The following is a 14,866-nucleotide window of genomic DNA, read 5'->3' as shown; positions in this document are numbered from 1 at the left end:
ATGCTGTTTCGATGATGCATGCGTCCCAAGAGTCTGGACACCGCACCAAAGCCATGTTCCAGACCTAACGATTGGGGCACAGCTTTGGCATAGCTTCCGGCTTCTTGGGACACATGCATCTTTGAAACAGCATACCTCCAAAGTGACCCGAAGCAGCTTTATTTTGGCCTGTCTTTATGGGGCCTTAGATACTTCACTGGCTCTATAGGTCTTTTATAGCTTCACACTTCAAAACCCAGAGTGCACCCGGAAACCAATGAGAGCCATGTGTGCTCAGACTGGTAAGAATCTGTTTATAAATGTATCACTATAGCCTAGAACAGGGCTGGGCAGCCAGTTTTTGCCTCTATGGCAGGCTGTGCCACATCAGTTTTGGTCCCCAAATTAACCCAAACTCACTACATCCAGTTGCTTAGAAGTTTTGAGGGGAGTCTTAAGTTAGCCAACCATTTTTGGAGGCCTCTAGGAGAAGAGTATGGATTTAGGAGCTAAACACTTCCCAATTTTAAAAGGAAAAAAAATAATCCAGGGGTTTGTGGAAGTTGGAAAAAACTTCTGAGGCTGAAAAATTAAAAAGTCTCAGGGTAGGGTTGGGGGGCAAAAGTAACATGCAGTCCATGGTGCATACAATTCCCACCCCTGTCCTGGAAAAGCCATGGTTTTCAATGGCAAATCCAAGGGAAGTAAATTATAAGTGCCTAATTGTAGGTCTAAATCCAACAGCTAGCCCCCGCCAGAGGATACTCAATGAATCAACTGCTGAATGGTGCATCACATGACTCTTATTATGTAATAAATTCATAAGTCTACTCCAGTAGGAAATAGCAATTGGATTTAAGATATAATTTAAGTCTGGATGTTGCCAATGCATGACTAGGAATAACAAACATTCCCCAGGAATGTGTCCAGCTGGCATAACATCTAAAACTAGTAAAAGGCAATGCTGGCCAAAGATGTCAACTAGGCACCCAAAAGTAGAGGCAAGTCAGAGTGATTACATTACTATCAACTAGATCCACCAGCTTCAAATCTGATACTTAAGAGGAAAAGCACCCAATTCCTTAAAAGGGTTCAGCTCCAGGGAAGCATACCACCCTATTGTCAATCTGTATCTGGTTAGAGACTAATTTATTTGTAACTCAAGCATCCAAATACATTTGCTTTCAATAAAACAAGTTGTACATAATCGTAATGACCATTTATACTGTTCATTACTCATTGTGCAATAAGATTTATACTTCAATACCTAGGGGACTAAAAGCCAATGATACAATTGTTGCTAGAGTTCTTCTGCTTGTACCTGGAATCTTGATTGTTTGGACATTCCTCTGTTCCTCTATGTATAGAGAATTAGTGTCCTGGCAAGAAAAGTTCAAACCAAGTTTTCCCTCCAGTATGCTACTACTCTACATGCACAGCTTGTTCCCTGTGAGGAAACATTCAAAATTATGATCTCCTTTAGCCCCCACATGGTACAGTTCAGCAAAAATTGCACTCATCACACAGCAAAGATTTGCGATACACTGCTTGTTCCCCATGTTCTATTTGTTTAACCCTTTCCAAATTTACACTGTAAAGGAACTAAGTATGACTCACCTCCATCCAGTTAACAAATGTGGCAACATCTTTTCCCACTAACTTTGTGTAGCCAGCAGATACAGGATAATGTAAACTGGCCAAAGCCAACCAATCGACAACAATGACATTTGAGTCAGGCTCCCTCATGTACAGTGCCTTTACCAGCTTTGAAACCCAGCTCTCATACATGCCAGTCACCTGGAAGACAGGAAGATAAACAGCTTTAATCTACAGGAGGGATCCAAATTAGTAGACAATGTGTACACACACCACACTGGAGTAACTAACTCCATTAACACCACCTTTAAAAATTTCTAAAGCAAGATCATCATGGATGATTATTTTTTATTGGCTCACAGCAGCAACTATGGCATATTTTTACCTAATTCATAAAGGGCAGATAATTCAGTCACTAGGAAATTCACCATCCCAAATTGTGGTGACTGCCTAGTTTTTTCAGACAGCTTTTAAATACCAGTGGCACAAGGGTTCTTTTACACTACTTAGTTACAGTGCTATGATTCCACTTAAAGGGCCATGGATACACCCCATAGAACCCTGGAATTTGCAGTTTAGGGGAAAGCACTTAAAATTCTCAGCCAGAGAGTTCAAGTGGCTGACCAGATCACAAATCCCAGGATTCTACAGGATGTAGCCATGACAGCTGAAGTGGAATCATAATGCAATAATTAGGTAGTGTGAAAAGGGGTCTCCTACTTTCTAGTAAAGCTGGAAACCATTTTTGTGCCACTACCAGCCCATGGTTCCCTTCCTGTACTTCCTTCTCCCATCTAGACATTTGGCTAACCACAGGTAGCAAAAGAAGAATGTTGGATTCAGATGACATCCTACTTCGATCCACCCAGGCAAATCTTGTGTGTGGTTTTTGTTTCTTTGTTTAGTTTTTTTCCAGAGGCACGATGAGAACAATGCAAAGTGTTTTTACTTTTTTCCTAAACATAACTTCATAAGAAGATAAGTTTCTACAAAAAGTATACATTGTACTTTCTAAACTAAGAACTATAAGAGGTTTAATGTCAAACAGAGCACAAAGCTCAACAACTCTACTTAGATATAAAACAACTATTATAAAGCACTATAAAAGTGGTATATATAACAAATGAACCACCGGACCTCTATTCAATGCAGTCTGGGAATTCCTACTGAAACGTTTGGAGAAATGCCCAACCCCTCTTACCGTCCATCCATGTATCACCACAAAGGTTTTACTTGTGTGATTGAAGTTGCATTGTGCTACACTTGTGTCCTGCCCAGGAACTATGAGACAGGTGTCTTCATCAGTTTTCTCAGGTGTCCTTAGAGAAAATTTGCTCTTAATACCGCTGAAGTCTCTCCGTTTTTCTGTAATGGCTCCTGAAGTGAAAACAGAAACATTGTTTAAAAATCATTTAAAAACTCAATGCATCACAAAATCATGGGTGCAGGGCATCACTTCTGTGGTTCAGAGAGGCACCATTTTGGAACAGACTGGCTGGAGCAAGGAGTTAGAGCATGTGGTGGAAGGGGAGAAGTGGCAGCAAAAAGGATCTGGGATCCTGCTTAAGCTCTGTGAGCTTTACTGGGACTTGGTTTGCAGGTTGGAATTGCTCTGCTGCTCCTGTTTCTTTCATCAGACAGGCTGAGAGAAGAGGTATCAGAATAAATAATGTTTTTGTTTGTTTTGTTGAGGGGAACACTTGAAGCTGTGTGGGGAAGACATGTCTGTGGGCAAAAGATGTCCCTGTGGAAAGCTGGGGAGGAGTCTTCTTGGAAAGAGTCCTTTGCGTTGGACCTGCTCCTGTAGTTAAGATCTCTCCTTTTCCCCATCCATGCCGGTCTCCAGTCCAGAGTATGTGGCCCCTGTAAACCTCCTACTGCCCCCCCCCCCAAAAAAAAGGACTGACAATTCTTTCTCACTGGGGAAGCTTCTCCCTTTATACCTGGGCACCTTAGAAGCAGCAACCAAGCAGCTGGCTGAGCAATGACTAAAGGCCTCTTGCCCATACTGACCCTTGTTGCAAGGCTGGCACAGGAGAGAGGCTTCTAGGCTGCTGCTCAGCCAGCTGCTCTGTAACTGCTCCCAGGGTGACTGGGTGCAAAGGGAGTAGTGACCAAGTAGGCAGGCCCACACAAGTAAGAAGCTTCTTGGTCATTGGTCATCCAGCTGCTTGGCTGCTGTTCCCAAGATGAGTGGGTGCAAAGGGAGCAATGACCAAGAATGGCTGTTTTGAATTTGCAGTAGAACAGCACACATTGGGCGGGGGGCAGGATTGTTCCAAGAGGAAGGGGGCAGTAGCCTAAAAAAAGGTTGGGGTCCACTGGATCAGCTGTTTCCTGATGTGCAAATACAAAGGAGCTATCATTTGAGTAGCAACAGGGCACAGACAGAATATTAAATCTGTGAGTAACCCGGAGATCCTCGTTTGTAAGTGTGGTCATCATATAGTTAAGAAGCACAAATTTAATAAATGAGTTATCTTTTTAAAAGCTAGGTTTTGAAGGATTCTTAACAAAATCCTGCAGGCCTGCCACACAGATAAAGAAAACAGAGCTTGTTAAGAAATACATTTTCCATTGCAGAACACATTAATTCTTCAATGGAAGGAGTAATGTCATAGTGAAAGATAGGCAATTTTTCCTGCATATGAATAGCCACTTCTTACGCTCATTCCAAGTCAAAATAGCCAAAGGCAAGGATCATCTTTTTAAAAAATTGAACTATAAGTCACTATGGGAACATTTTCAGCTAACGAGTGATGCAAAATGTTTTGGTAAAGCAATTAAAAACATAAATTGCTTTTTTTAAATGCACATGTATATTTTACATGTCTTCTAGAGCACTGAGAGCATAGCTCAATCACGGAATAGATGCAAGGCATGCCTAAAGTCTCAACATCAATCCTCCAACACCACCAGGTAAAGCAAAGGTGAGAAGTGATCTGTGGTGGCATGCATGCATGCATGCATCCCTCTGTCTTTTTTTGCAGCTCCCAAAACACATTTACCCCTTCAATAGTTTTTAAAGACTAGAAAAACACAAGTAGTGATTGTCCTCCCTCCACCCACCCACCTTGCAAAGATGGCAGGTTTTTGGCTGAAAAGCTGAACGGGAAATGGCATGACATAATTTGCAGTAATTCCAAGAGCAATGCTAAAGGCCATGGCAGGGGTGGGGCGGTGGCCACAACCTGACTTAATGTGATCTCTCTCACAAAAACACCTTGAGAAATTCTGGTAGCTAGAGTAGACAGTACTGGGCTAGAACGAACCAACAGCCTGGTTGGGTAAAAGGCACTCATTAGTCTTTCAAAAGCAGTGGCCGTAAGTGACAATCAATAAAGGCTAGTTTTGTTCATATATGTTATACTTTTCACCTGACAATGAAAAAAGCTCAGCTTTAATAGATAGGCTATTACAGACCATTAATTCCTAGATGTCAGTACCACACACTGGTTATCAGTAAGCAGATGACACCCAACTCTTATCCCTCCATCCAATTCAAAGGAAGCTATTTCAGTACTAAAGTGTATGCTGTCTTAACAGACTAGAAGAGAATGAACAAACTGGAGCTTAATCTAGACAAGAAGGAAGTACTCTTCGTCAAACAAAAGACAGATCAATGAACTTATCCTATGCTAGATGGAATTATCCTTCTCTGAAGTCTCACGTTCATAGCTTGGGTTCAGCTTTGATTCTAGAGGCCTAATTACAGAGGTAGCCAGGAATGCATTTGCATACTTAAATGTTGTATGTCAACTGGGCTTGTTCATGGCCATGTCAGATCTGGCCACACAGACTTGATTATATCCTGTTTTATTACTGTAACACGCTCTAAATGGGGCTGCCTTTGAAAACTTCAGTGGGCTCAAAAGCCAGAGTACCAGTCAAGGCTGGTAGCAATGAATGTGAAGTAACCTCTGTGTTGTAACAGCTTTACTGGCTATCAGTCTGTTTCTGGGTACAACTGGAAGTGCTCATTATGACACATAAAGCCCTATACAAATTCAGTTCAGTCCATCTGAAGGATCGTATTAGTGAATCAGTGTGGTGCATTGATTTGAAAGTTGAACTATGGCTCTGGGGACCAGGGTCTGAATCCCCATTTAGCCATGGAAAACCACTCGGTAACATTAGACAAAGTCACACACAACCTGAGAGGGAGCCAAATGCAAGCTTTCTCTGAACAATTCTTCCAAAAAGAAACAGAAAAAGAACATAGGTTCAGCTTAGGGTCTGCCATAGGTTGGAGAAGACTTTAAGGCACATAAGAACAACAAATAAATTAGAAACTCACTCTCAACATGAGGACCAATGGAATACCCATCATTAGACTAGGTGTACAAAATGGGCCTAGATATTTCAAACCTGCCAACTCACTGCACATACCCACAAGGGCTCCTGTCAACAAAGTGTATGATTTCAGATAAGTCCTTTGATGTGCTCTTGAGTCATGTGAGTAACACTGCAATTACTTGGTCTACTTCCATCTACCAAATATTTATCTACTTTTTTGGAACACAGAAAGTCAATATAGCTGCATTGTATACTTAGTTATGCACTCACTACAACATTTTCCAAGAGGGTTTCTCAGTGTTCTCAGAATTTATTTGCGAACAAATATGCAGAAGCAGTAGAAAAGAACAATGAACGTCCAGAATTTGTATGCAACAGAAGCTAGGACTACTACTCTCAGAGTGAGATTTTGGGTGAGATTATAACCAAAGAAACAAACAGTGATTAAAAAAAGCCCTTAAAATGACACATATATTATCTTTACTACCATTCTGCTATTAAGTGTACCCAAAATTGACTTTATGAATATACAGTAAATGTGTATTTTACACCAATAGATTTGCAAACCCACTGATTTGTCATAAATGATGAATCAGAATAGACTGAACATGACAAATCAGACCAGTATCCACTTAGTAAAGGGCACACACTTACTGGTAATGTGTTAGGCTTTCACTGAAGATATGCCAGCAATTTCCTATTGAAATGTGAGGCATGGGTATATTTGGAAAGTAAGGCCCAGTACAGATGGGCCCTTTGCGGCATGCCCATGACATGCTAGGGTTGCTCGAGGGCAGGGCGTGCACATGCCCTGCAATCCTAGCACTTCATGGACGTGCCACAGCTGCGCAATGCTGTAAAGACAGCGGGTGCAGTGATGGCATCGCAGCTGCTCCACGTCCAAACAACGCAGCACAGTTGCGATGTCACCATGCCGTCCCTGGCATTTTGCAGCACCGCTACAAAAAGGAGCCGCTTCCAGGCGCTCCTTTTTTGCTGCACAGCAGCGCCACACTATTTGGTTGCTGCGGCGCTCCTGCAGAGCAAAGAGAGGTGCCAGGGAGGCACATCTTTTGGGCATTGTGTACCGCGCTGAAGTCCAACACCAGAAGTCCACTGCAAAATTCCCCTGTTTGAAGTGGGAACTTTACCTCCCTGACTTCTGTGCAATGGTGCCACAAGGAATAAAACCTATGTTTGTTGAGAGGAAAATAAGGGAAGCAATTGAACTCATTTATTTCCAAGGAAATGATTTTCAAACACTGGAACCTATGACCCTTTAGTTCGCTCACCTCAGAAGGAAAATGCTTTAGTGTGACTAGATTCACACATACCATTGTCTTAATTAAATAATTATTCTATATTCTTGGAATCAAATGTTCCATTTGCTTGTATTTTTTACAACACTAACACCTTAGCACTCACTACAGGAAATTCCATTGCAAGAGAGATCAATTTATTCCCTCCCTGTACACCTTCTGTCACTAGGGAAAGATTTTTCTTGTTGTTGTTTAGCCAGACATTCCAAGTTCAGTGCTGTTGAACTCTGATTTCCCTTTTAAAAAAAGTTGGCTGACACTGGCTTATGTACTCATTTTTATGGCCATTTTTTCACCTTGCTTTTGTATGCTTCAGGGAGTATTCCTTGCAGAAGAACTATAGAACAAATGGCATGAGCAAGTTATATAGCCAATTTTAAGCACGTCTTTTAAGACTATTGTAGAACTGCTACACAATATTAAATATTTATTTCATCCACCAAAGAAAGGAAAACCTTCATAACTGAATAAGATTTAAGTACTGTACCAACATTTGGTCATCCATTCAGTGATGAATCAACAAAATTCTGAATGGACTAAAAAGAGCTTTTAAGCATACAGAATGTATGCCCAAAACTCAAAAGAGATTTCTGGTCATTAAAGGCTCCTATTCCAAAGAGGAAAGCCAAGAAAAAGCACCATGCCTGCTTTTTATTTATACCCTTTTCTTTAAAATACTTACTAGACATCAACAATATGTTAAAATTATTCCATAAATATATATGTTACCAGTTTGTGCCCAGTGACGTAATTTGGTGTGAAAAGTCAAGTTATTTCCATTAAAATTGCTACCCGTTAGATAAGATATACAAAACATGCTTAGGACTTATAGACAAGTATATCACTTATCAAGATTTCTATAGAAACAGTGAAGAGCTGAAACGCTTTACAAATTTAAACTGTCTGTGTGCATGTGTATGCATTCAAGTCACCTGTTGTCTTATGGAAATCCCATTAATTTTATAGGGTTTTCTTAGGCAAGGAATACTCAGAGATGGGTTACTTCCTCAAAAATATAGCCTACAGCAACTAAGATTCATCAGTGGTCTCCCATCCAAGTACTATGCAGGGCTGACCCAGCTTAGCTTCCACAATCAGATAGGATCCGGTGCCATTAGTGTTGAGACTGACCTATAATCTTGTGAACCAGATGCAGAACAGTAAGACATTGATTCCTACCAGTGAAGAACAATTACTTCTGGGAATGCTAGCAACTTTTCAATTGAAGCCTGAACAAACAGTGCACTTAAACCTTTACTATATTTGCATAAACCCTTTTTGAAATACGACATCATAGCCACTGGGGGGTACAGTAAAATTCAGGGAGAAGGCTTAACTTTTTCCCTCCTCCAAAGCTCCAACAAAATCCCCCTACACTAATGTTGCTATTATCCACAGGAGTAGATTTACCCTTGGCCAATGTCAGTGAGAAAGTGGTGCTAGTTAAGTGCCACTGGTGAATACTTGTACAGGTCTAGATACAAATCTCCAAAACAGCATTTTGCAACTATCAGCTATGTCAACTGAGGATACCAAGAGCAGTATTTATTGAACCTCATGTGCACAACGTCAGTATTACCATACTGACTCATAAAACAATACATCTAGAACTGTTTCAAATGTTTTTGCATATACTAAAGCTGCAATTCAGACAAGTTAAGCTCCTACCTCACATAATTATTTTGAAGATTGCTTTGAAAATTTATATAAAACACTGTGAACCCTAGAGGTGTTCTATAGACAATATGAGCCTTGAGGCTTCTTAATATGACCAAGGTGACATCTGAAAAAAGAATTATTTTTGGACTACAACTCTCAGAATCCCACAGCAACTGGGAAGTGTAGTCCAAAAGAGGAGCTTTTCAAAGCTCTGGGAATTTCTCACTTCACGGCTCTTACTCTCAGCCACTGTTACAGCAGCCATCACTGAATGAAGTCAAGTATCCTAGTCTCTTTCTAGTCTCATCAGTGCATCTATGCTGTAAAAACAATGCAGTTTGACATCACTTTAACTATCAGGGCTCCATCTTACAGAATTCTGGGATTTGTAGCTTTGTGAGGCACCAGCAGAGAAGGCTTGTAAAACTACAAATCTCAGCATTCTATTAGATGGAGCTACAGCACTTAAAGCAGTGTCTAACTGTATTATTTCTACAGTTTAGATACACACACACAGCCCAATCTACAGTGTAGCCACAGAGATTATGTCAACAGGAGGACAATTGTTGTAGCAGTTCTGGTATACTGAGATAACCCAAAACAAGCCTTTCTTTGCTACCTTATCATAAAGCCCAGCGCTTAAGTGGGCTCATATGATAGTGTATGAAATTTGGATACATTTGATCTTCACTCAAGTTGAAATAGCTACTGGGTATTTCCCATTCCTATCTGTTGCAGACATGATACAGGAGGGGAAACTAGTTGGCAGAATCCCAAACAGTAGGGTGGGGGGGGGGGAGAACAGATGGCAGAGAAAGCTCTAGGTTTAAGGATGTTGTTACTTTCCCTGAAGAAAGCCTAAAGAAAGTCCAAAGGGAAATGATACCAAATTCACATTTGCTTTGGATATGACCAAGTATGGCTGTTCTAAACAGGAAAGAATGAACTTTAACTTAACTAAAAACTTGACATCATGCATCAGTCTTATTAAGTTCTTGGTCAGAGTTTTTATATATCATCATAATCCACAGTAAAAATCAATTTAACCTACAAAAGCCTTTTCAAAAGAAACAAAATTATATGCTATATTTTACCAGACCTGGAAATGTATATTTTAAGTATATCACTTCCCTAACTTCCTGTGGTCTTAACATTAATTTTACTATTGAACACATAAGAATAAGTTGTTTAGAACTCATGTAAGAGAGGTGAACTCTGTGAATCCAATTTAACCATCAATAGTGGGTGAGTAATATCTTGTTAACATTCATAGCTCTGTAATTAGGAATAAAAGCCCACCAACCTGTGTTCAGTGCTGAACTAGAACCAAACCTAATCCTTGAGGAATGAGTATTTAACTTGGTTTCTAGTGATATATTTGCAGAGAAGGATTATGAAAACATTTACCTCTGCAAGCTTAATGGAAGACTTCTCGCGGCCATTCTTTTCATGCTTTGCATTTCAGCAACGTATAGCAATCTCATAAATTAGCTTATATCCTACCCACCCTAGAATGGTAACAAAATTGTGCTTGTAAGTATATAGAACATATAAAGATCCTGTTTAGAAGTTTGACTGGGACATGCCTGCTAGACCTGCTTACAAAGAGGCATTCAGAAGGCAGTCTGAAAAAAGTGTGACTTGCCTAAGGTCACCCAGTCAGTTTCCATGGCTCAGTGTGTATTCGTGTGTTAAAGCTATATGCTTAAAGTATCCATCCATTTCATTTAGGGGCCCATAAAAGGTAGGGTCTGCAATGAGGTGGACAACTGTCTGTTCACATTATTTGTGCACATCAGAAGTGGCTGGACAGAAAAAGACATCTAACTCAGACAACAAGAGATAGAGCTGTGGTTCTGGAAAGCCAGGGCTGTGTGTACCACCTGCACCCCCTCAATCACCAATGTGGAATCAATAGCCACCCTGGACAAGTTTTGTTCACAGAACAGGAAGAACCATAACTCTGTCCTTCATCCCAACCTATAGGCCAGCCCTGTTTTATAAGCTTAATCATGTTCTACATGCATTCATAAGTATGCCTATGACAGTCAGCATGGCATAGTGGTTTGAGCATTGGACTATAACTCTGGAGACCAGAGTTTGAATGCACACTCAGCCACAGAAACTCACTGGGTGACCTGAGGCAAGTCCCACTTTCTCAGCCTCAGAGGATGGCAATGGCAAACCACCTCTGAAGAAATCTGACATGAAAACCCAGTGATAGGATTGATTTAGGATTACCATAAATTGAAAAGAACTTGAAGGCACACAACAACAACATGAATGCCTATGGTTCTGATATTTAAGACAGCCATCCGTGTACACTTAAATCCCCCACTCAAATCACTGAGATTACCTTTTAATATGTGCACATGATAGAGCTTTGAGTGTTATAAGAGTCAAATTCTATTCTCAGAAGTAAATCCCACCACCTTCAGTGAAACAATTTCCAATTAATAGTTGGATCCATCCTAGTCATTACATTTTGGCAACTGTATTCCAAAAAAGTAACTTTTCCAGGCTTTGTTCGTGATTTGAGTGAATGGTATTACCATCCACCAACTGGTAACCTAGTAGTGGTGAGGACTGATACTTCTCTAACTGCATTAGTTCTGTTGAATGTTAGTTCTACATGATCTTGTTGCCTTCAAGTAGTTTCTGACCTATTGTGACCCTAAGGTGAACCTATTATGGGATCTTCCTGAAAAGATTTGTTCAGAGTGGGTTTGCCATTGCCTTCTTCTAAGGCTGAGAGACTGCAACTTACCCAAGATCAACCAGTAGGCTTCCATGGCTGAGCAGGGATTCGAACCCTGGTCTCCAGTGCTTTAGTTCAACATTAAAACCACTACATCATGGATAGCTCTGATTGCATTATCTAGATCTAGGTATATGAATTTCCAGATGTGCACCACCACACCAGATCTCAATGTTTACGCACCACTATCTTGTCTCCAGTTCACCTCCAGCTCTAGAGATGTAGCATTTCAGAAGGGTGACAAATACCGAATATGTTCACAAAGTAGTATTCAAAGACACAGCCCTGTTGGTCTGGAAAATCAATACTGTAATACAAAGGATCTTGCACAGGGTAACCAGATATCCTAACCACAAAGGAAGACAAGGTGCAAAACATAGGACATTCAAGAAAAATGTAGGGCATTACAAAATAAAAGCTAAGAACATTACTACAAATATAAAGTCATGCTTCTAAGTCATTCTCAAAATGGAAGACGTTTTGAAATTCCTTCTGGGCAGAAGGTTGAAATGTAGGAGGACATTGGGTCACCCCGTTTTGCAGCACCTTTGAGGCTTGAAGAGGTTGGTAGCATAAGCTTTCCTAGACTTGAACCTACTTCTTCTGATGCCAACATGCATCTGAGGAAGTAGGCTTTAGTCTAGGAAAGCTCCTGCTACCAATTTATTTCTTTCAGTTAGTCTTACAGGTGCTACAAGATGCTTTTGCATATTGTGTGTAGTAGTGGAGGTAGAGCCAGTGTGGCACAGTAGTTTGAGTGTTGGACCAGGGCTCTGAAGACCAGGGTTCGTAATCCTGGCTTGGCCATGAAACCCACTGGTTGACCTTGGTCAAATCATACTCTCTCAGCCTCAGAGGAAGGCAACAGCAATGCCCCTCTGAACCAATCTTGCCGAGAACAAAGTGGGGGCTTAGAGGGGAAATGTTTTGGCCCTTGCTCATCTTTCCACAACTTTCAAATCACGGAGAATGGTTCCTCTGTCATCTTTATCCCTGTTTCTATTTGATTCTAAGACTAGCTAGATGGGACCAGCATCTTTCCTCGACCATGAATATGCACCTGCACAAAACAAAAAAGTCTACTAACCCTAGAGTTGTAAAACATATTGACACAGTGGGTGCTGAGCCAATCCTCCCACAAAGGCTCCCTCCTCTCTTCTTCCCCCTCTGGGTCCAGACCTTTTCCTCTCTCCTTCCTCCTTCCACTTGCTTTCGGGGTCCTGGGGCTGATCCCAGGGAGGCTTTTCCTGGGCAGGAGAAGAGAGAGACAAGGCCAAGCGGGTTGACCTTGGAGCCTCATGCCTGGCATTCCTGGCCAAGGAGTTACTAGCGGTCACGGCCGGAGGGCCCCCTTCCCCTTCTTCCCCAGACATCTCTCCCTCTTCTAGGCAGCAAGTGGTACTGTTCTTATTATGGAGACCCTGTCATGGGACTTTCTTGGCAAGTTTCTTCAGGGGGTTTTTTTGCACCGGCCATTCTCTGTAACTTGCCTAAGGTTCTTTTAGTGGGTTTCCATGGCTGAGTTGGTATCCCAGCCCTGGCTTCCCAGAGTCCAAGGCTGCATCCACACTGCAGAAATACTCCCTTCTCAACCCACACTGCTATAGACCCAGCATGATCCAGTGTGAGACGACTTTAACTGCCCTGGCTCAATACCATGGCATTCTGAGATTTGGAATTTGGTGAGACATTTTAGCCTTCTCTGTCAGAGAACTGTGGTGCCACAATAAACACCCTAGCATTGAGCCAGGGCAGTGGAAGCAGCACCAAATTGGATTATTTCTGCAGTGTGTTCTGCACCTACGCCTTCTCCGTCAGAGAGCTTTGGTGCCACAACCAACTACCATTCCCAGGATTCCACAGCATGGAGCCATGCCAGTTAAAGTGGATTACTTCTGCAGTGAGGCTGCAGGCCGAAAGACACTTTTTCTTAGACAATAACTCCCACTAAACCACAGGACCTGAAGTCCCAGTCTCCCAATACCTCCCTGCATCCACACTGCAGAAATGATCCAGTTTGACTCCACATTAGCTGCCTTGGCTCAATGCTATGGAATCCTGGGACCGGTAGTTTGGGGAGACGTTCTGTCTCCTCTGTCGGAGAGCTCTGGTGTCATGACAAACGACAAATCCCAGGGTGTCATGGTGTGGAACCAATGGAAATTAAAGTGGTGTCAACCCACATTAGGCAGCATCTCCTTCTTTGGAAGTCTTTAAACAGAGGCTGGATGGCCATCTGTCAGGTATGCTTTGATTGAGAGTTCCTGCATGGCAGAATGGGGCTGGACTGGATGGCCTTTGGGGGTCTCTTCCAGGTCTAGGATTCTTTCTGCAGTGTGAGTGCAGCCAAGGATCCCTGCAGGGATCCAGTGTATCCCCAGTGCCTCCCTGCAGCCTCATTGCAGCAATGATCCAGTTTGGAGTCCATCTTAACTAGCATGGCTCAATACTATGGAATTCTGGGTCGTTCTATATGAGACCTTTAACCTTCTCTGTCAGAGGAGCCCAGCCAAGCACAAATCCCAGGATTTCAAAGCAGGGGGAGGGAAAGGGAAAATTAAAGAGGGGTCAACCTGGACTCTCCCTGCAGTGCAGATGCCACTTGGGTCTCTCCTCTATGGGGGGGGGGGGTCCAGCTGGCATTTCCCTTCCCTTTTGGGGGAGCCCTTGCTGGGCCCCTTCTCCCCCTTGTGGCCACTGGACCCCCCCCCCTTTTCTGAGCCAGCAGCAGGGCTTTTGGCGGGAAGCACTTACTGGAGGCAGCGGTGGCCAAGGCAGGCGACTCTCCTCCTCCTCCTCCTCCTCCTCCTCTTCCTGCTGCTGCTGCTGCTGCTGCTGCCAGAGTGACCATGCAGTGGCTCCAGACCCACAGGGCCGCCAGCACCGCTCCTCCTTTGCCCATGCTGCCTTGAAACCTTGTAGCCAAGAATTCCCTGCCAAAGAGACACAGAGAGAGACAAAGTTTCCTCCAAGTTGGAAGCACTTTGGAGACAGCCCAGCAAGAGCAGCAGTGCACTCTGCTCCTTCTCCAACCCTGGCGCCACTGCTTGCTGCTGGTCGCCTCCTGAGCCTTAAATGGCACCCCTATGCAAATGAGCAGACCAGGCTCTCAGCCCCTATTGGCTCAGGCCAAGGCGGGGGGCGGGGGGAAGGGGGCTGGCTTGGATGCAAGCTCCAGGAAAAGAGATTCCACCTCAACATTGGGAAGAACTTCATGACAATAAAAGCTATTCAACAGTGGAACACACTCCCTCAGAGA

At 42.7% G+C, this 14,866-nt stretch overlaps 1 protein-coding gene across 1 annotated transcript in view; it reads right to left on the bottom strand.

Annotated features, from left to right (window-relative positions):
- The window catches only part of LPL (lipoprotein lipase), a 33,853-nt gene extending 19,207 nt beyond the window's left edge, over positions 1-14,646 (bottom strand). Inside the window, exons 1-3 of the mRNA XM_042447961.1 lie at positions 14,362-14,646; positions 2,777-2,952; positions 1,597-1,776 (exon numbers count right to left, since the gene is read on the bottom strand). Of these exons, the coding sequence (XP_042303895.1) occupies positions 1,597-1,776; positions 2,777-2,952; positions 14,362-14,509 (504 nt within the window). The 5' untranslated portion in view covers positions 14,510-14,646. The remainder of the gene's footprint in view (positions 1-1,596; positions 1,777-2,776; positions 2,953-14,361) is intronic.
- Between the last annotated feature and the right edge of the window lie 220 nt (positions 14,647-14,866).

Source organism: Sceloporus undulatus, chromosome 2 (assembly GCF_019175285.1).
Source record: "Sceloporus undulatus isolate JIND9_A2432 ecotype Alabama chromosome 2, SceUnd_v1.1, whole genome shotgun sequence".
Taxonomy (NCBI): Eukaryota; Metazoa; Chordata; class Lepidosauria; order Squamata; family Phrynosomatidae; genus Sceloporus; species Sceloporus undulatus.
The sequence above is the reverse complement of the archived record's forward strand: the minus strand, read 5'-3'. Positions and strand labels throughout refer to the sequence as shown.